We start from the raw sequence: 20,461 nt of genomic DNA, 5'->3' as shown, positions 1-20,461 counted from the left end.
GCGTGCACTGGGGAGGTTTGCAGCCAAGTGCGAAGCGGCGGGGATGAGAATCAGCACCTCCAAATCCGAGGCCATGGTTCTCAGTCGGAAAAAGGTGGATTGCTCCCTCCGGGTTAGGGGGGAGTTGCTCCCTCAAGTGGAGGAGTTTAAGTATCTTGGGGTCTTGTTCACGAGTGAGGGAAAAATGGAGCGGCAGGTCGACAGACGGATCGGTGCGGCGTCTGCAGTAATGCGGTCATTGTACCGGTCTGTTGTGGTGAAGAGGGAGCTGAGTCGTAAGGCGAAGCTCTCAATTTACCGGTCGATCTACGTTCCTACCCTCACCTATGGTCATGAACTCTGGATCATGACCGAAAGAATGAGATCGCGGATACAAGCGGCAGAAATGAGTTTCCTCCGCAGAGTGGCTGGGCGCACCCTTAGGGATAGGGTGAGGAGCTCAGTCACCCGGGAGGAGCTCGGAGTAGAGCCGCTGCTCCTCCGCATCGAGAGGAGCCAGTTGAGGTGGCTCGGGCATCTGTTCCGGATGCCTCCTGGACGCCTCCCTGGGGAGGTGCTCCGGGCTTGTCCCACTGGGAGGAGGCCTCGGGACAGACCCAGGACACGTTGGAGAGACTATGTCTCCCGGCTGGCCTGGGAACGCCTTGGGGTTCCCCCAGAGGAACTGGAGGAGGTGTGCGGGGAGAGGGAGGTCTGGAGTACTCTGCTCGGACTGCTGCCCCCGCGACCCGGCCCCGGATAAAAGCGGAGGAAGATGGATGGATGGATGGTTTTAAGCTTTGGGGTATATTTTTAGTGTTTTAAAGGTTCTGCAATGCGGTCTTTATATTAGCTGGTCTTATTGATTTTATTGTTTTATTTAAAATTTTATTATCGGCATGGCAGATTCTAGGATTAATTTATTTATTGAACAAAGATTTTAATTACCAGAAATGATGAATGGAGAAATTTATTCTTGTCAAGTTAGACAGTGTGTGGAACCAGACACCTTTGGTGGGCTGGTGATCCCTTCTGATCCGTAAGAAAGGAATAAAAAAAAAGTGCTCCCACCCAAAACCTGTCCTGGCTGGAAATGAACAGCACGTTTCTACTCCCCTACAAACTCACTCACTGTCTCATATCACATTTCTAGTGAGGTAAAAGCAAGCTGAAGAAGAAACAAACTGTCGTTAGACAAAAAAATCAATCTCTCAAGAGACTATCAGAAATTGCCAAGGCCGACTGTATTTCAAGCCTGCTTGGCGGAGTATTAGGTTAAGTTTTCAACTAGCAATAATCGCACCTCGGTTCAACCTCGCAGGCTACGATATTGCCACTGTGCAAAGAAGTTCTATTATTGTCATTCCACCATGTCTGACTTTTGACACTTGCTTCTTGGTCATGGTGGATTCTTCCAGCGAAATACAACAATTATCCTACCACATTATCCTGCTGAAAGAGGGGTTGCTTCTCGGCCTTTTGGCTAAGATCAAGTGTAGTACTGGAGATTTTAGTGGGGGCAGAGTGGAGCCGTGTTCAAGACTGTGTGTGACATGTCCACAGCTTTCTTGAGGCGAAGCTCTGCTCCTTCGTAGGAGTTTATTTTATTTTAGGGTAGCCTGCTAAGCCTAAGGTGTAGGGTTTCGGGTGACTTGTCCGCCGTCCCCACAGGGTCTGCTTGGCAGGGTATTGGGCTAAGTTTTCAACTAGCAATAATCACGCCTTTTTTTTTTTTTCTTTTTGTACAGATCAGAATGGATCACCAACCCACCCAATGGTGTCTGGCTCCACACACTTGACAGGAATAAATTTCTTCATTCATCATTTCCGATAACTAAAATCTTTATTCAATAAATAAATGAATCTTAAAAACTGCCATGCAAATAATAAAATTTAAAATTAAACAATAAAATCAATAAGACCAACTAATATAAAGGCCGCATGGCAGAACCTTTAAAACACTAAAGGACATACCCCAAGGCTTAAAACCATCCATCCATCCATCCATCCATCTTCCTCCTCTTATCCGGGACTGGGTCGCGGGGGCAGTAGTCCAAGCAGAGCCCCCCAGACTTCCCTCTCCCCGCACACCTCCTCCAGTTCCTCTGGGGAAACCCCAAGGCGTTCCCAGGCCAGCCGGGAGACATAAGTCTCTCCAACGTGTCCTGGGTCTGCCCCGAGGCCTCTTCCCAGTGGGACATGCCCGGAACACCTCCCCAGGGAGGCGTCCAGGAGGCATCCGGAACAGATGCCCGAGCCACCTCAACTGGCTCCTCTCGATGCGGACGAGCAGCGGCTCTACTCCGAGCTCCTCCCGGGTGACTGAGCTCCTCACCCTATCCCCAAGGGTGCACCCAGCCACTCTGCGGAGGAAACTCATTTCTGCCGCTTGTATCCGCGATCTCATTCATTCGGTCATGATCCAGAGTTCATGACCATAGGTGAGGGTAGGAACGTAGATCGACTGGTAAATTGAGAGCTTCGCCTTACGACTCAGCTCCCTCTTCACCACAACAGACCGGTACAATGACCGCATTACTGCGGACGCCGCACCGATCCGTCCGTCAACCTGCCGCTCCATTTTTCCCTCACTCGTGAACAAGACCCCGAGATACTTAAACTCCTCCACTTGAGGGAGTTATTAACCGGTCCAGCCCAGGCGTGGGCCGCCGCTGGGTGGCACACTCGCCCCAGAACTACCTATGACATTTTCCGTGAAAAGTTCGAAGCGGTTTTTGACCACCCGCACGCGGGACGCGCGGTGGGTAATTATCTCATGCGTCTCACCCAGGGGAGTAGAAGCGTGGCTGAGTACGCTCTTGAGTTCAGACCCCTCGCGGCCAAGAGTGGCTGGAACTCCCCTGCCCTCCTCACCTGCTTCTTCGAAGGGCTGAATCCCCGGATCCAAGACGAGCTCACATATAGGGGTGAGGAGGGGGACTTCGACCGGTTTGTGGAGACAGCCATCGCCATTGACAATCTTGGTCGAAGTCGCCAACCCCTGGGGACCAGCTCTGCGGAAGACCGGCTCAAGAAAGAGGAGAGGAGACGGCGCCAGGTGGGGAGACTGTGTCTCTATTGTGGGTCCCCGGAGCATCTCCGTGTGGCGTGCCCCGAGCGACCACCTCAGGGGACCTCCACAGAGACGAAGCCGAGCCCAGGGGAGCACCAGGGACAGTTATGTCTGCCGGTGAGTCTTTCCTGGGGGGCCAGCCGGGTGCAGACGAACGCCCTCATTGATTCTGGAGCCGCAGGCTGTTTCATGGATGTAGGTTTTGCCCAAGCGCACCATGTCCCTATTAAAACATGTGAAGTCACCCTGAGTGTGAAAGCCCTGGATGGTCAACCCTTGGGTGATGGGGTGGTTGATTCCCGGACGGCACCTCTCGTGCTCGAAACTAGCGCGTGTCACCACGAGAAACTCACCTTCTTTCTGATCCGAGCTCCAGACACCCCTGTCATTTTAGGTTACCCCTGGTTGGCACGACATGACCCCGTCTTTCGGTGGAGTACCAAGGAGCTGGTTTCTTGGGGAGGATCCTGTCGCGCATCCTGCCTCACGCTTCCTTGCCAGGCCACGTCGGTGGAAGGGGTAGAGGGCCTTCCCCCGCCGGTCAAACCCCCGGACTATGAGGACCTACGAGAGGTCTTCAGCAAGGTCCGCGCCGCCGAACTGCCCCCTCACCGGTCCTGGGACTGTGCTATCGACCTCTCGCCAGGTACCACACCACCTCGGGGCCGGGTGTATCCCCTGTCGTTACCTGAACAACGGGCTATGCAGGAGTACATCAGGGAGGCCCTCGAAGCGGGCCTGATCCGGCCGTCAACATCACCAGCAGCGGCGGGGTTCTTCTTTATCGGTAAGAAGGACGGGGGACTGAGGCCGTGCATAGATTACCGAGGGTTGAACGCCATAACGGTCAAGTACCTGCACCCCTTACCGTTGATTACCTCGGCGCTGGAGGGGATCCATGGATCAACCTGGTTCTCAAAATTAGACCTCCGCAGTGCATATAACCTCATCCGGATCCGTGAGGGGGATGAATGGAAGACGGCCTTCTCCACTTCACTAGGTCACTACGAGTACAGGGTCATGCCTTTTGGCCTAGCTAATGCCCCCTCAGTTTTCCAAGCCTTTCTCAACCATGTGTTGGGCGATTTCCTGCATCACTGTGTCATCGTCTACCTAGACGATATACTAATCTATTCGAAGACCCGAGAGCAGCATATCCAACAGGTCCGGGCGATCCTCCGGCGACTCCTGCAACATCGATTGTATGTGAAGGCAGAGAAGTGTGAGTTCCACCAACGCCAAATCTCCTTCCTGGGCTACATCTCGCCCAGGCCCGATGGGCCCTGTTCTTCACCCATTTCCGCTTTACTGTTTCCTATCGACCAGGTTCCAAGAATGGGAAGGCGGATGCTTTATTGCGGGTTCATGACCCAGAACCACTGCCCCCCAACCCAGAGGAGATCCTACCCCAGGGATGAGTGGTGGGTCCGGTCCGCTGGCAACTCCTCCAGGACATCCAAGAAGCCCAGGACAGCGATCCAGAACCGCCCAGGAGGCCAACTGACCGTGTGTATGTCCCCAGTTCCTTCCGCGCAACGGTGCTGAAATGGGCCCATGAAGCTCCGGAGGCCGGGCATCCTGGGATCCGACGTACCTTCTCCCTGGTCCAAGGACGGTTCTGGTGGCCTTCACTGTCCGATGACGTCAGGGACTTCGTCCAGGCCTGTGCCACCTGCGCTCAGACCAGGACCGTCCCCGAAAAGGCAGCGGGTCTCCTACAACCCTTGCCTACGCCGACCCGACCCTGGACCCATGTGGCGCTGGATTTCCTAGTGGACCTACCGGTCTCAGAGGGTAAGACCGTGATCCTCTCCATCATAGATCATTTCTCCAAGGCTTGCAGACTGGTGCCCCTTCCGAAGCTGCCTACCGCTCTCGAGGTATCGGAGATTCTGTTCGAACAAGTATTTAGACTCTACGGACTCCCCGAAGACATTGTGTCCGATAGAGGGCCCCAGTTCACCTCTCGGGTATGGAAGGCCTTTTGGGGCCGGCTCGGAGTAACGGTCAGCCTTACATCGGGATACCACCCGCAAGCCAACGGCCATGTAGAACGCTTACAACAGGATGTTGCACGGTTTCTCCGAGCCTACTGCTCCCAAAAACCCCATCACTGGGCACGCTACCTGGCCTGGGCAGAGTATGCCCACAACTCCGCACCTCATACATCCACAGGTATGTCGCCGTTTCAGTGTGTGCTAGGCTACCAACCTGTCCTGTTTCCTAGCGAGACCTCTCCAAGTCCTGTCCAGGCTGTAGAGACATGGCACCACGAGAGCATCCGCGTCTGGAGGACGGTCCGGGCCCACCTGCTCCGCAGTGGGGAACGCCACAAACGCCAGGCGGACCGGCACCGGCACACCCTTTCGTTCTTGCCCGGACAGAGAGTTTGGCTCTCCACCCGAGACCTTCACCTGAAGACCCCCTCCAAGAAACTCGGGTCCCGCTACATCGGCCCCTTCAAGGTAGTACGTCGTGTCACGCCGGTTACTTACCGCCTTCAGTTGCCTCCTGACCTCCGGGTGCACCCAACGTTCCATGTTTCCCTCCTGAAACCGGTTGGGGTATCTGTGCATCAGCCACCGGTAGAAACCACGCCACCGTCGACACTACCCCTCGCAGGGGACGATGTCTACACAGTCCGAGCCCTGCTGAACTCCCGCCGACGGAGAGGTCGACTGCAATATCTGGTGGAATGGGAGGGTTACGGTCCAGAGGAGCGTTCCTGGGTGGCTGCTTCGGACATCCTGGACCCCGACCTGGTGGTCGCTTTCCATAGGGACCATCCCGAGTGCCCGGCTCCGCGCCCCCGGGGGCATCCCCCTTCCCGGCCCAGGGCATCCAGAGCCGCCCGTGGAGGGGGGGGTACTGTCACGTTCTCCGCATCTGGCACATCCGCGACACCTGCCGTTCCCTGATGGGAACGACTATAAAGAGGGAAGCCGAGGAAGCCCAGATGCGGAACCTTGTTTTGCCTCCTCGTTTCCCTGCGAACCGTATTACTGAGAGACCCATTCCGAATTCGACCCTTTGCCTGTTTCTTCCTGACCACGTTCTTTGCCTAGCCCTTTCCACGACGTTTGCTGATCGCCTGACCCTCGCCTGCCCCTCGACCACGATTATGGATTCTGATTCGGCTTCCGTGCACGTCAATCCGAACTCTCTGCACTTGAGTCCGTCCGCGCTACGCGCAACCGTGACATAAATCTACACTACACTAAACTAAAGTCAATTAATAGATAAATAACAATAAATAAATAAGAAAATGCAAACACAACCCACACGTAGTCATTTATATGTGACTACTTAAAAGTACAATCAGTGCTGTGAATTTTTAAAATAGTGCAAAATAAATAAAATGTGCCATAAAAATTAGAAACCCTACACCTAACATAAAACATATAACACACCACAAAGCGCAACCCTTACATTCACCGAAAATAGGGGTTACGGTGCTTTGCAAGTGTGACAGGACGTGTGTTACTTACCCCAGGATGGAGGATCTATCACACACCTGTGAGGTCACAGCCAAAAGAGGCCCTTCCACCTCTCTTTGGCTTCTGAGTAACCCCACTGAGTGACGTCTTTCTCCATCCTAAATGTTAGGTCAGCCCGGATTTTATGATACACACCCTGGACGCCCAAGTCTACCCCTGTCTGGACCAGCTGGGTTCTTGTGTTCCAAAGCATTTGCTTGGCCACGCTGATCACCAGCTACATCCGGGCGGCTGCTGCCTTCTAAACGCCAGGGTCCCATTCCCTCAAAACTTTGTCGTACGTCAAAACCACCTGCGGATCGATCTTTCTGCACAGGCAAGTCACCAAACACCAGACCTCCTACCGAGGGATCGCTTCTGGGCCTTTTGGCTAGGAGCAAGTGTAGTACCGGAGATTTTAGCGGGGGCAGAGTGGAGCCTAATGCAGGACTGTGTGTGGCATGTCAGCAGCTTTCCTGGGGCAAAGCACTGCTCCCTCATAGGAGTTTGTTTTATTTTTTGGGTAGCCTGTCAAGCCTAAGGTGCAGGGTTTTGGGTGGCTTATCCGCCATCCCCGCAGGGTGATGCAGAGATTTTGTTTTGAACTGTTTTGTTCCAGATAGTCCAGAGTAGGGCTTTTACTTGAAGATGTTGGTTTGAAGAAAAGTGTCTGCTTAATGAGTAAATATAAATGTGATGTAAATGTCTGTAATGAGTGAGACTTTTGAGAAAGTTATTAGTATCTGTTCTGTATAGTATGGCGTTGCTGCCAGCTGGACAGAGTCACCGGGTCTTGTGGATGACTGGCGTCAGCCAAGGGAGGAAGACATGCCAAAGGAATGTAATATCAGAAAGAAACGGCATGTCACTGTGGGACTGGCAAATTGCCTGGGAGTAACTTTAGCCTTTTGTATTTAAAAAAAGCACCAGTGTAAGTCATGGATCCAGTCCACTGACGTCAAGAGAGTCCTGTCTCTTGAACCTCCTGACTGACAACCATTTTACTTCTGTTAATTGACATTGTTTTATAGACTTCCTAACACCAAACTGTTTCATATTCATCTTAATCTGTAGTTCAACTGCAAGACATTAGTGTAATGGTTCTATCCAGGCAATTCATGACTTCAGCAATAATGAACTCAGTCATACATACAGCATCTGAACCACTTGTCCCATATGGGGATGCAGGGAGCCAGAGCCTAACCTGGCATCACAAGGCATAAGGCTGGAGACACACCCAGGACGGGACGCCAGTCCATCGCAAGACACCCGAAGCGGGACTTGAACCCCAGACCCACTAGAGAGCAGGACCTGGTCCAACCCACTGCACCACCATTCCCCCCAACTCAGCCTTTGTTTCTTAAATTAAAATCCTTCTCAATATGTTAAAAAAATGCTGAACACTTGAAGGTGTAAAGTTTTTGTTGGCTATTAAGCAAATAAAGTTCTATGCTAATTTTACATTTACATTTATTCATTTAGCAGCTGCTTTTCTCCAAAGCTACTTCCAATGAACTCTATGTAGTGTCATCAGCCCACACAGCTTACTGACCGCGGTGACTTACACTGCTAGATACAGCACTTACACTGGGTCACTCATCCATACATCAGTGGAACACACACACTCTGTCACTCACTCACACACTATGGGTGAACCTGAACAGCATGTCTTTGGACTGTGGGAGGAAACCAGAGCACCCAGAGGAAACCCATGCAGACACAGGGAGACCATTCAAACTCCACACACACCACTCACAGTGCCACTGTGTTGCCTATAACAATTTTAACATAAAGTTGTAAAATAAGCCAGTTGACTCAGAATGATAAGTAGACGTGATACTCAAATTAAATTATGAGTGACCAAACTGACTTGGAGCATGGAATTTGTCCTCCGGATTTTTTGACATTCGTTACATGGAGTTCATCACACAGCTGATTCTTGGATCTTTTGGCTTAGATCAAAGTGTAGTTCCGGTGAGGGTGGCAGGCGGTGGAGTAACCTGACATGTGCCAGAAGGGTGCAATCAGGCGATTTGTAGGGAGACTGCCAGCCGCTATTTTCTATGCCCCGCCGTGCAAAACCTGCGGGGATTTGGTTGTGAACCTTTGTCCGAGAACGGAGGATACTGACAGCGCTCGTCATCAACACTTTCATGTCGGCAGCAGCTGGGTGAGCCCTCCTTGGAAAGGCTGCCCACATTCTTGGAGGACACAGAGACCTGTGGGATGATTCAAGTTTCTGAAAACGTTGCTGGGAAGAGCCTGTGCTCTTGCTACGCAGGCAATGAGAATTTCTTTCCGCTCCTATATCTGTGGGAGCCCAAGCTACCGTTCTACCAAGGTCAGCCTCTGTCTTCTTGCCTGTGTGTGGGGTACATGGGAAAGGACTGCAAGGACGTGAAATGTTAATGTGGTCTGGAGACTGACAACCTGGCCAAGGACTGTGTATGCTCTGCTCTACGTGCCGCTGCAGGACAGCTTCTCCTTCAGCTGTCCCCCGCACAAGGAATCCCATACTGGCAGGTAACAGCTGTCATGGCCTCAGCATAGGACAACTTAAACACTGCCATCATCAACAGGTGCTGTGGGACAGCAGGGATCCGATGCAGGGGCTGAGATAACGGAAGGTTTTGCTGTGCCCAGCGTTGGTGGGTCCGTCATCTGTCACAGGAGGAAGGATCTTAGGACTAAGGCTGAGTATTTGTCAGCAGTCCTGTTTTGCATCTATGGGACACGGTAAATAAAAAAATCTGATTCCCCAGACTGATGAGGCAACACTGGGTTTCTCATGGAGTTTTATGCATAGATTTTTACAAACATTTGATAAAAAATATGAGCATAATTATATGAAAGAAAACATACTAGTGAAAGAATACCAAATGTCTTCAGAAGTAAAGACACCCACAGTTACCATTCCAAGACGTAACCGACCGCACGAAAACCACGTTCATAGCAAAGCTAATATGACAAAAAGACTGGCATCCCATGCAGGGTGTACCCTCTCTTATGCCCTGTGCTTCCCAGAACAGCCTGTGGACCACCGGCATCCTGAGTTACATAATGGCCTGTAAGCATGAACTGGATTTCCCTGTTAATGTTAATTCTGCATCTGCCTTTTTCCAGGCTTTTAGAGTGCAATACCACTTCAGTCCATTGGGGGGCGCAGTAACGTCCGCACGATCAGTAATGGAACTATTGCTAGAAATGTCGTGTCTTGCAAAAGTATTCAGGCCGTTAATCAGTTCTTATTTTACCAGTGCGCTGAAATGTCATTTTCTGCAGTGTTATTTATTCCAAAATACTAAAACTCAGAATAAGCTATGTTAAGATGAAACACATTTTTAGATGGAGTTTGGGGGGAAAGTGCAAGCTTTTCTTTGATAAAGTCGAGCAAATATTAATTTCTTTGACCTGTCCATCGCTTCATTATATATTAGCGGACACTTCTCTCCAAAGCGACTTCTAATGGATACTATGTAGTGTTACTATCAGCCCACACACCTCATTCACCGTGGTGACTCACACTGCTCTAGGTACACTACTTACAGTGGGTCACTCATCCATACATCAGTGGAACACACTCTCTCTGTCACTCACACACTACAGGTGAACCTGAACAGCATGTCTTTGGACTGTGGGAGGAAACCGGAGCACCCAGAGGACACGCAAACAACACAGACTGAGCGGGGATCGAACCCACGTCTTCTCGCACCACTCAGGCTCTGGCGTATGGCGTACAATATATATTGCATAGTACAGTACAAGTTTTCTTCTGAACGAACGTGTGAAAAATTAATAATATAATATAGGCATGCAGTGATTGTTTGGTAGGAACACGAAGTATGAATGAAGGATAAGTGGCAGCTTTGATTTTCACTTGAACGGGACATTGTACGTAATGTTTGTGTATCTCCAAAAAAAAAAAGAAATTGTAGGAAGGTGATGAGGAATCGTTTATTCTGAGTTTATGCAGCTACTCGTGTGATGAACATTGGTTCGTATGGTGGAAAGAAACAAACTGTACTTAAGAATCACACGTCTGCATGTAAGTGTCTCATCCTGCTCATAATGAACACATTGTATTTTCTATGAGAAAAGTGTCTGCTAAATGAATTGCCTGCGATGCATCGAGACAGCGCGGCTAGGAGGGTACTACCCCCCCCCCCTCTGAAAAAAGTAAACAAACAAATAAAAGTGTCCGGGGACGCAGCGCTCTGTCCTGCGCTCCTCTTCTCCTCCTCCTCGAGTCCTCCTCCTCCTCTCTCTCTCTCTCTCCCTCCCTCCAGCGGGGGCTCCTCTGTAAAGCGAAGCTAAACAAATACAGATGAGCGCTGGAGCGCGTTCACAAAAAATGCTGGCAGCGCTGCGGGGCTCCGGAGAGAGAGCGCTCTGCGCGGAGTGCGGCGGGACGGGACGTCGGGACGTCGGGACGGGACTGGACGGGACGGGTCGCGCGCGCTCCTGGAGCCTGCGGGACGGACGCGCGTGTTTTTGTGCACCCGCCGACTCGAGTGCCGCGCACGTCCCCGGGCTGCTCCGCCTCGCCGAGCGCGTCGCCGCGCCGCTTCGATAAGAAGAGCAAACCTTTTTCTTCTTCTTCTTCTTCTTCTTCTTCTTCTTCTTCTTCTTCTTCCCTCCGGTTTATGCACCGCGGCTGCCGAGCGCGTTTCTTCTTCTTGCCTCCCGCCCACGATGAAGGACCCGCAGGCTGCGCACGAGAAGTGGACGAGCCTTTACGCGAAGGAGGTGGACGGCATTAAAAAGTTCAGGCGGAAGAGCCGCGAGCCCGTCAAGCACGTGCGGAGGATCAAGAGCGACCTGGGGGGGGAGCCCGGCGCCGACCGCCGCGTGCTGATGATGGGGCGCCGGACGGAGGAGCCCGCGGCGGGCGGGCTGCGGGAGCGCGCCGCGCCCCCCCCCGCGGCCGATCGTGTCCTTTACTTGCGAGACGCGAACGCGGCGCTCGACATGACGATTCGCGCTTTCGCCGCGAGCGGCGCGTCCCCGGAGCCGTCAGCCGCGGAGCCCGCGCTCGGCGGCGCGCTGCAGCTCGGCGGCCGCGAGCAGGCGCGCTCGTCGGAGCCGCGGCCGCAGCCGCGCATCGTCCTGTGTCCGCGCTCCGCGCACGGCGCCTTCGCGTCCGCCTCGCGGGCGCCGCACGTCAGTCACGCCGAGCGCGCGGCGTCGCCTAGGAGACGGCCCTCGGAGACGTCTGGCGTCGTCACGGAGATCAAAGCGGTCCAGCAGACGCGCAGACTGCTGGCGAACGCGCGCGAGAGGACGCGCGTGCACACGATCAGCGCAGCCTTCGAGGCGCTCCGCAAGCAGGTACACTTACTTAGCAATAATCATAATCACTCACAATCATAATAATAATAGTAGTAACTGTGCGTAATACTGAGTGCGTGTTCCATGGTGCGGGACGCAGCCCGCGCTCAGCCAGGGACCCCGGCCGTGGGGTCTCAGTGTCATGTGTCCCGAACCACTGTGAACACTGTAAAACACTGTACTCCCCAGTGTCACCACCTTTTTTTTTTTTTTTGCAAGCCTTTGAGCAGAAAATGGGCAAATATTGAAGGAAAAAAGATGACAGTTTATTAAGCCCTGCAGGGAAACTGACACAGCAGCTCAGCACTACACATAAAACAAAGTGCTCAGTTATGCTAACAACATGAAAAAACGAAGAAGTAATAAAATGTGTTGCCGGAAAAAGAAGGTGAACCCGGTGCCTCAGTGGCTCGAGATACTCGGCCGCACTCCCGTGTGTCTCTGGGGGACAAAGGGGCCCTTGAGTGGCATTATGGAGGCGGCCAGATGTTGGTAAGAAGGACCTCAGGACCTCAAGAAGTGACCCTTTGCGCTGTGACGGATGACATCCATAAATATACTACAGACACCCTACGATGTCACCGATCGCCAAAGTGCCGTTTTTCCCAGATAGTGAAATACTTGACATTTACACTTAGGATTAATTCCAAATTGTACATTTTCCCCACAGCTGCCTCTGACAAAATTTTACCATTTGCAACAACACCTAACTAGGAAAAAGTGAAAGGCTCCTCCAGGACGAGCTCTGCACCCTACACCTAAAAGTAATTTATACATTTACCAGTGTAATTGTCACTCGTAAGGATGGAACGAGTGCCTTCTGTTTCAAATCAGCACGTGAGATGTTGATCGATATAATGCATGCCTGCAATCGATAAAGTGAATGAGAGAAATGTTGTCAGGTACAGCATAGAGCAGTATGGTGTAAATAAAGGTAAAATGGACTAATCTCGCTTTTAAAGCAGGGTACAAAGTTACCGATAATAGATTACTGTAAAGTTTCAGTGTTGCCGTACAGCAGTAGATTGTTCGTATGTGGTGGCAACTCCCTACTCTCCACACACACACACACACACACACACACACACACAGTCGTGCATGCACATACGAATAGGGGATCCTCCCTAAACATTTTGGCTTTAAATTTACCATAGGTTAACAAGGTATTTGAAATATAATTTCACATTTTTTTAAGTGACGGAAGAGCTCCGCTCGCTAAAGGCCACGCTGGCTGTTACGTGAGCTCGGCCGGGCCCGAATCCCGGAATTCGATCCGTCGTGCGGGGGCCGCGCGAGTCCACGAGAGAAATCGCCACGGGACGGAACGCACGGCTCAAAGTGTGTGATGAACGCTGTGTTTGCAGGTGCCCTGCTACTCGTACGGACAGAAGCTGTCGAAGCTGGCTATTCTCAGAATTGCTTGCAACTACATCTTATCCCTCGCCCAGCTTGCCGACATGGACTATACTCCAGACCAAAGCAACATGAGCTTCACGGAGTGCGTGGAGCAGTGCACGCGCACCCTTCAGGCCGAAGGCCGTTCCAAGAAGAGGAAGGTAAGCTGATCCGATAACTCGTGGACGGCGAAGTTAAGAGAAGATGACTGGGGAGGTCGCGGAGGGTCTGAAAGTTACTGGTTTCCATGGCGACGCAACGCGCGCTGACGCCGGGGGTATCTTTGGCTCGTGTCCAGCGGTATGCGCCGCTATCCCAAGTGGAATCAACCGATGGAATAAGCTTGGAGATATCAAGTAACATACGCAGCGCTCCGTTTCCCGTATTTTCGGCACACAGTGTGTCGTCGTGGGTCGCTGTTTCGGGACACAGGTTTACATAGACGCGTGCGGTGCTGTAACGAATGACTTTGGTGAGCCAGGACACGGCTGGTAATAAATATGTTGAAGCAGAAATGAAGAAAACGAACAGAAGTGCCGTGGACGACCCGCTCAGACACGGCCTGTTCCGACAAAGCCGATCCGTCGCTCACTTGCAAAGGTAACGAGAGGAAGGGAATTCGCTCGCTCTAATGAGGGACGGCATTCTTTACGTTGCTTAATAGGGATCCCATTAAGGGAAATCATCATCAAGAGGCATCTGAAAGGAAGCCGGCTGTTCGGCCAGTTTTCTTCCACGGAGGAAAAACGGTCCGGCCGAATAATGATCCAGAGCAAAGTATTTGTGAGAAGTTTTATGACAATGAATGTAAACTGGAGCTGAACTTCCTCCAGGAATCTCCTGGAGCCAGATGTCAGGGCTCGCCATAAATCGGGCCGATTTTGAAAGCACGAACAAGGCGGAGGGCGGGAAGCCTGCTGCGGCGGGCTGTGAGCTCTCCGCTCGTTTCGGACCCTTTTGCCGATCTCTTGCTCAGCGCATTTCTGCTCATGATCGAGCTCGCTGTCTTCTTGGGCACCTGGGGAAAAACGAGGTGAACGGCCACAAACGTTTTCTGTCGCTGTTCTTGACACGCTCGTAAAGTGACCTTCGAGGTTACGAAGATCTAACGGTTCGTGGCCCGAAACCTTGGGAAAAGGCATCGATGTGACATTGGCTACGTGCACTTAAAAAAAATCTCTTTTTAAAGCGATATTTTACGGAAGACACGAGCTAAAGCCATTGATTGCAATCGGAGGGCGGAACGGGGAAAAACCAGAGAAACGGTGAACGTGCTGTGTTTGGCTCCTATTTTGCGGCTTTCCCCATACCTTCGCCGGCTTTTTCCTTGCGTTCCGTTAGAGGGCAACGCTCGCGCTGTGCAGAAGTAAAACCTGGGATGCGGTCCGGAGCCCCACGCAGCTCTTCTCACCTGCGTAAATAGGCGCTTACTGGTAAATGAGCCGTTTGTAAAGCCCGACGAAGCTGAAAAATGAAGGCGTTTTACCGTGCGGGATCCACAGCGGCGCGGCGCGCGTCGCGAACCGCCTTCCTCTGTCCAAGCGGAGGCCCGGAAGCGAGCCGACCGCCTCCTGCGGTGCCGTTTCCATCTTTCGCTCCGCTTGCTTTGACAAAGTACCTCGTCCCGAAGAACCTTTTGCCGCGTTTACCGCTCGGCTCGTTGTGCACGAGAGCAACTGGCTACAACTAAACTCTCCGTCATCTTAACAACGTCTTGATCGGTTCCTAGATTCGATCGGCCAAGGACCGGAGGCGCACGCACGTTCGCTCTGAGCTGCGCCGAGGGGGTAAAAAGGGTAAAAAGGGTAAAAAGGGTAAGAATCCGTGCCGCGGTCCCCCCGAGGACCAACTATATGAGTTGCGCGCATTTATCGAGCGGTTACGTTTGCTTTCTGCAAGCGCAACAGGCAGACGGCTTTGCAGGAATAAGGAGGGCCTGTCGTGCTCGAGAAGCAATTCTGCACAATCGAGTCAAAGTTGTTTTTCTGTCCCCAGCGCCGCTGCCTCCCAGCGAACACGTTAGCGCAACATAAGCTCATTCAGTAGGAAACTGGCCGCGCTCCTTTTTTTGGCAGAGCCAGACACCAGATGTTCGCAGCGCTGGTGGGGAAGTCCTGCTGGCGCCACTCGGGGCAGAGGGCAGGGTGAAGGCACGCGAGCTGGAGCCCGGAGAGCTCGCACTCGGCAGGAATTGGCACATTCCCCAGCGCGGCGCTGGCACATTCCCCAGCTCTCCCCCGGCCATCTGTTCCAAAAAAACACTTTGAAATGAAAAAACACTCATCGTCAGTCAGGATACGACGCTGGGAGCAGCTGTTGCGGGGGCGGGGGCGGGGGGCCTAATGAAGAAATCCCTTTGTTAGAGTCTGCGAGTCTGCGGGGGGAGAAGAGAAAAAAAACACGGTGGAAAAAAGTTGCACTGCGTGCCAGTTAAAGGTATAAAAACTTGTATTCCTGCTTTTTAAACGTGTAAACATTTCATTGGTTTCTACGGCAACGGCAAGGTAATCGTTTTACTTGGAAAATGACCCTGCTGCTCTCGACCCTCTTACACCGTTACGCTCAGAAGATACCGTGGTCCATGTGTAACGGCAGCGTTTCGGCGGGCGAGGAAATCCCCGCTCCGCACGCTTTTTGTGAAGAAATGTATTTCTCCGCGTCTGAAAAGCGACTTCACGTGCCGAACGCTGCGAAAAAACCGCGTCGCGCGGAAGGCCGTGTCACGGGTGGACACACCAATAGCCTTCGTGTCACTTATGTTTGGTGTCGTTTCAGTCTGTCCTCTCCTCCAACGGTTTCCCCCAAAGTGCAGAAAACGTACGTAAACACGACGGAGTGTCCAAAATGTGTGTGTGTGTGTGTGTGCGCGCGCACGTTACAGCTGTGTGTTGGCAAACACAGGACTTGATGTGACATGGTGTCCAAATCACATACACCCTCTCCCCTACTTACAACCTATTCGACTTATGACCATTCGTACATACGATCGAAAAAAAATACTGTATGAATTAAAATAAAGAAAATACATATAAATATAAAAATGATGCTTGGTCGTATGTCCGCCAGTGCCGACGGCTGTGCGCGTGCGATAGTGACCGTCGGACGACGTCCCGGCACCGTGTCCATCACAGCATCTCTCTCAGTTCTTCCTCTCAGCTGCTAAATATACTACTGTAGGGTGTTTGGTGAGGGGGTGCAGTGGCTCGGTGGCGCGGTGGGTTTGAGCAGATCCTGCCTGCCAGTGGGTCTGGGGTTCGAATCCCGCTTGGGGTGCCTTGTGATGGACTGGCGTCCCGTCCCGGGTGTGTCCTCTCGCCCTGTGTTGCCGGGTTAGGCTCCAACTTGCTGTGACCCTGCTTGGGACCAGCGGTTTCAGATGATGTGTGTGTGTGTGTGTGTGTGTTTGGTGAAATTATAAAAAGACTAGATGAGAAGGTAAAAAATAAACCAAAGAAGCTTTTTTTAAATTAACCAGTGATTCGTAAAATTGGTTAATAAAAAAACGAGATGATAACGATAGAAACTGAGCAGGATGTAAGAGCGCTGTACCTGTACCGTACACAACTCGTAAGTGCCGTGTTAACATGCGTACGACTCGCGCCCATTTCGAGATTCGGTCGGTCGGAACGGAACTCGGCCGCACCGTGCGTCGGGGAATCGGCTGCTCGGAAAAACCGTAATACCCGCGGCCTAAAGCCGGCCTTTAACCTGGGCTCCGTGGGGGGTGGGGGGGTCGGTCGGGTGCAATGCAATCTTTCGTTTCAAAAATAGCGCTGTACTGTACAACCAAATAAAAGTTAAAAATAAAAGAGAGCTTCAAATATGGTGTGACTCTGCGTGACATCATTTTCAATGACAGTCACACGTTTTGGGCGCGATGGGCCGAGCGCAATGTTTTCTCCACGTTTATTTTTGGACATTTCCCTGGGGGGGGGGGGGGGGGGTCCTTACCCCCTCATCAGATTCCTAAAGGGGTCTGTGGTCTGGAGACGGTTTAGAAACCTCTCGTGCTCAGGGTGACGGAGAGATAAGGAAAATAAACAGTCGTGACGACACTCGAAATTTGTCCGTTCGCCACAGACCCAGTGACGTTCGCTCTTAACTTTTGTAGCGAAAATGACCATGGACAAGTGCATTTCGTCGCGTTAAACGCGGTAAAACGCAGTATTTTGCTCTTATTTTAAAGGCGCTCATTATTTTTCTCCCAGTTTTTTTTTTTTGCTAATACTTTGTTGTGCATAACAAACTACTGGAGTCCCTTTGGGGCCCTGGGGGGAGGGGGGCTTTAACTGGTTGCCCCCGTTCCCAGCGGAGCAGCGCCAACATTCTCCAGCGCCTGCGTGCTGCCGACGCGGCGACGGCCCAGATCTTACCGGAAAGATCCTGAAAAGCAGTGGGAGGACGACCGAGCCGCATTTTGTCCGCTGTCCTTCTGCAGAGACTGACCGGAGTTAAAGCTCATTATTGAACGGCTAATTCATGAGTGTCATTTACATACATGGTGAGTACTTGTGTGGGGCCCCCCAGTCCCCGTGTGTGTGTGTGGTGTTAGCGAGCTATTTAGAAATGGCAATTATGTAAATAAGTTAATTAGCATTATCATTAGCATGAGCTGCTCCACTGACTCCACTCTGATCTCAGATAGTTTCTCGTAAACCATTTCCTCCCAACTGTCCCCCGCCCCCCCCCCCCCCCGTCTCACTGCGGAGTGTGCAAATCCACCGTAGATCGAAAGGACAGGTTTTAACAATGAAAATAATGGGAAAACACTTTCCACGGTCTGTTTTGTAGCGTGAATTCCTTCCAGCGTGAGGTTCTTTCCCTTGTGTCCCCTGCATTTTGCTCCTGGGAACATGTGAAAACCTCTAGGTAATAGATGCAGAAACAGAAAAGGGGGAAAAGGTGCGTAATTCACCATCTCTTTTACTCTGGCCTCATGCAGGAAGCTCTCGAAGGTTCTCCGATTTGACCCTGATGTAGTGAAACACAAGCTCCTCCTGTCCCTCGGAGCTGCTGAATCCCTCTCGACACACAAGAAGAGTCTCAAACCATCTCCTTCAGAGCAACTTCCCTCCTCATTTCCTAACTGCTCTATAAACTCACGTCACACCATCTGTCACCATCACCTCTGTGTTTCCTACCACTTCTACATACAGCTACTGTGTACCATACTGGGCTGTAAGCTGTGAGTCGCTTTGCAGAGAAGCATCTGATGAACAAATGAATGTAAAAGTAAGCGCAGTACAGCGATTTGCGCGCACACGCACACGCACACACGCACCATTCTTAGGCGGGAAAGTTAAGTGCTACTATCATCAGCAAAAAGGTGAAATCCTCTGAGAAGAAGTGCGACAAATGGTGGTATATTGGACTGAAGGGTAAAACATTTGTCCTGTGCTGTGCAGGAAAGGTGCTACTTGCTGGTGGAGGCAATTAAAGTTGAAAATTTAATAGAAGAACTGAGAAAAGCACTAATAGTTAGAATTATCTCTGCATCGTCGCCTTTGTGATAACTGTTTCTCGGCAATGAAGCTTCACTTCCTCAGCGGTGTGAAAAAGGCCATTTGGATCGTCGCTCTGCGTGGAGCTGCATGTCCTCGCCATGTTGGCGTGCCTTTTCGCCTGGTGCTCTGGTTTCCTCACACAGTGCAAGGGCTCATTTGAAGTGACGTTTCGGTTGCACGTTCTTCGTTCAGCAGAGCGACATCAGACGTCCCGGGTTCATCAGTTTCAGTCCCGAAACCTTCGGCTGGATGAGTTTCGGCATTTTTGGATCTGAAGTTTTTGTGCGTTTTGCTTCTTTTTGTGGTAAATTGTGGAAACTCACTGCAATGGTTTACTCAGACTGAAATAACTGTCTTTCCTCCTCTCTGTTCCTGTGCAGGAGTGAATGTCGGGGGGTCATGAAGTGTCTGGGAGCTGCTGGGTCAGACGAGGCATCTCCGTCTCCTTCGCCTGTGGAGACCTTCTCCTCGTCAGTCTCCCTGTCCAGAATGTCCTTTACCGTGAGCCTTTCTGCACATGACCATCACAGCAGTACAAATATGTGAAGCGCGGAATAATCCGGAAGCTTCACAATGTCACGTGCAACTAACAGATGCAGTATTAGTGTTACTCAGATCACTCCTATTGTCATGCACACATGTATTTCCATAGAATAATCCGTTTACTGATCATTTGCAACTAATATGTAGCTACAGTGGAAAAAAATGAAGTATTTTAAGATAAATACATTGTATTTCAAATGCAAATATATTCAAGTATAATTTTGCGCACATTTGAGGAGCACTCGGCTGCAGGTAATTTTTTAAATTTTTTAAAAATATTCAAACAATTGTGTCAATCAGCCACCAGCGCTCCCAGGCCAAGGACAACATTTTGGGAGAAATGCTGTGGTAATAACACGGTTACAGGAGCACATCATCCGGACACGGACGCCGTCTTGGGATCCTGCCAGACATTGGAACGATCATTTCTTTCAACGGTGTTCCTGGATCTACACTCGGCAGTGTCGCTCTCTACCTGCTCGCCCACATCCTGCGTGTGAATGTGAAACATTTTACATCACTTGACGATATCTGGCAAGCAGTGCGGAGGTGAACAAACAAGCCCAATATTTTACTTTAAACGTGGTATTTTCGACCTCGGCTCTTCCATCGTTTTTGCGCATCGATTTTTCCTTTGGCACCCATTTAATCTCAGCAGCGTAGTTCGTTTCTTAATCTTTACAGCTGTTATTTGTTTGTAGCTCTGACTCACAGCTGCTATTTATACATGACTATATGCTATGATGTTTATGGCCTTAAATAAAAATACTCGGTGTGAGTTCCGTTTTAACATTTTAGTGCAAAATGTAATAACCAGCGATGAAATGTGCGTCACAGTCAGTGTACCACCCATGTAAAACAGAGTATGCTCGGTCTGGTGTTCCTGACTGAACGTCTTTCATTACTTTTCATTGCGAATGGCATTTTTTGCTGGCATGGATGGGGGTAGGGGGTTGGGGGGTTACCCTGGATAGGGCGCCAGTCCATCGCAGGGCACCGTTTTCACCCTTTTTCTTTATACGGGACTAGTGCGGTAACTTGCTGGGTTGTGGTCATACACTCGTACTTGTACACCGTCAAAGAACACGGCAACTCGTAAGATGAGCAGACTGATTGGGGGGGTCCAGTCATACGTGTGATTTCTAAAACTATTCTGAAAGGAT

At 51.2% G+C, this 20,461-nt stretch overlaps 1 protein-coding gene and 1 non-coding gene across 2 annotated transcripts; one reads left to right on the top strand and one right to left on the bottom strand.

The window, feature by feature from the left end:
• Positions 1-1,186: 1,186 nt before the first annotated feature.
• LOC114912382 (U4 spliceosomal RNA) lies at positions 1,187-1,327 on the bottom strand. Its single transcript, XR_003798241.1, has one exon. It is a non-coding gene; the product is annotated as a U4 spliceosomal RNA (small nuclear RNA).
• Positions 1,328-10,691: 9,364 nt separating this feature from the next.
• Positions 10,692-19,667, top strand: atoh8 (atonal bHLH transcription factor 8). The gene is made up of 3 exons (XM_029255104.1): positions 10,692-11,856; positions 13,221-13,412; positions 19,136-19,667. Exons 1-3 carry the CDS (start codon positions 11,221-11,223, stop codon positions 19,139-19,141), a joined length of 834 nt encoding a protein of 277 aa, XP_029110937.1. The 5' UTR covers positions 10,692-11,220; the 3' UTR covers positions 19,142-19,667.
• The last annotated feature ends 794 nt before the right edge of the window (positions 19,668-20,461 follow it).

The sequence above is a fragment of the Scleropages formosus genome, chromosome 1 (assembly GCF_900964775.1).
Source record: "Scleropages formosus chromosome 1, fSclFor1.1, whole genome shotgun sequence".
Classification (NCBI taxonomy): Eukaryota; Metazoa; Chordata; class Actinopteri; order Osteoglossiformes; family Osteoglossidae; genus Scleropages; species Scleropages formosus.
The sequence above is the reverse complement of the archived record's forward strand: the minus strand, read 5'-3'. Positions and strand labels throughout refer to the sequence as shown.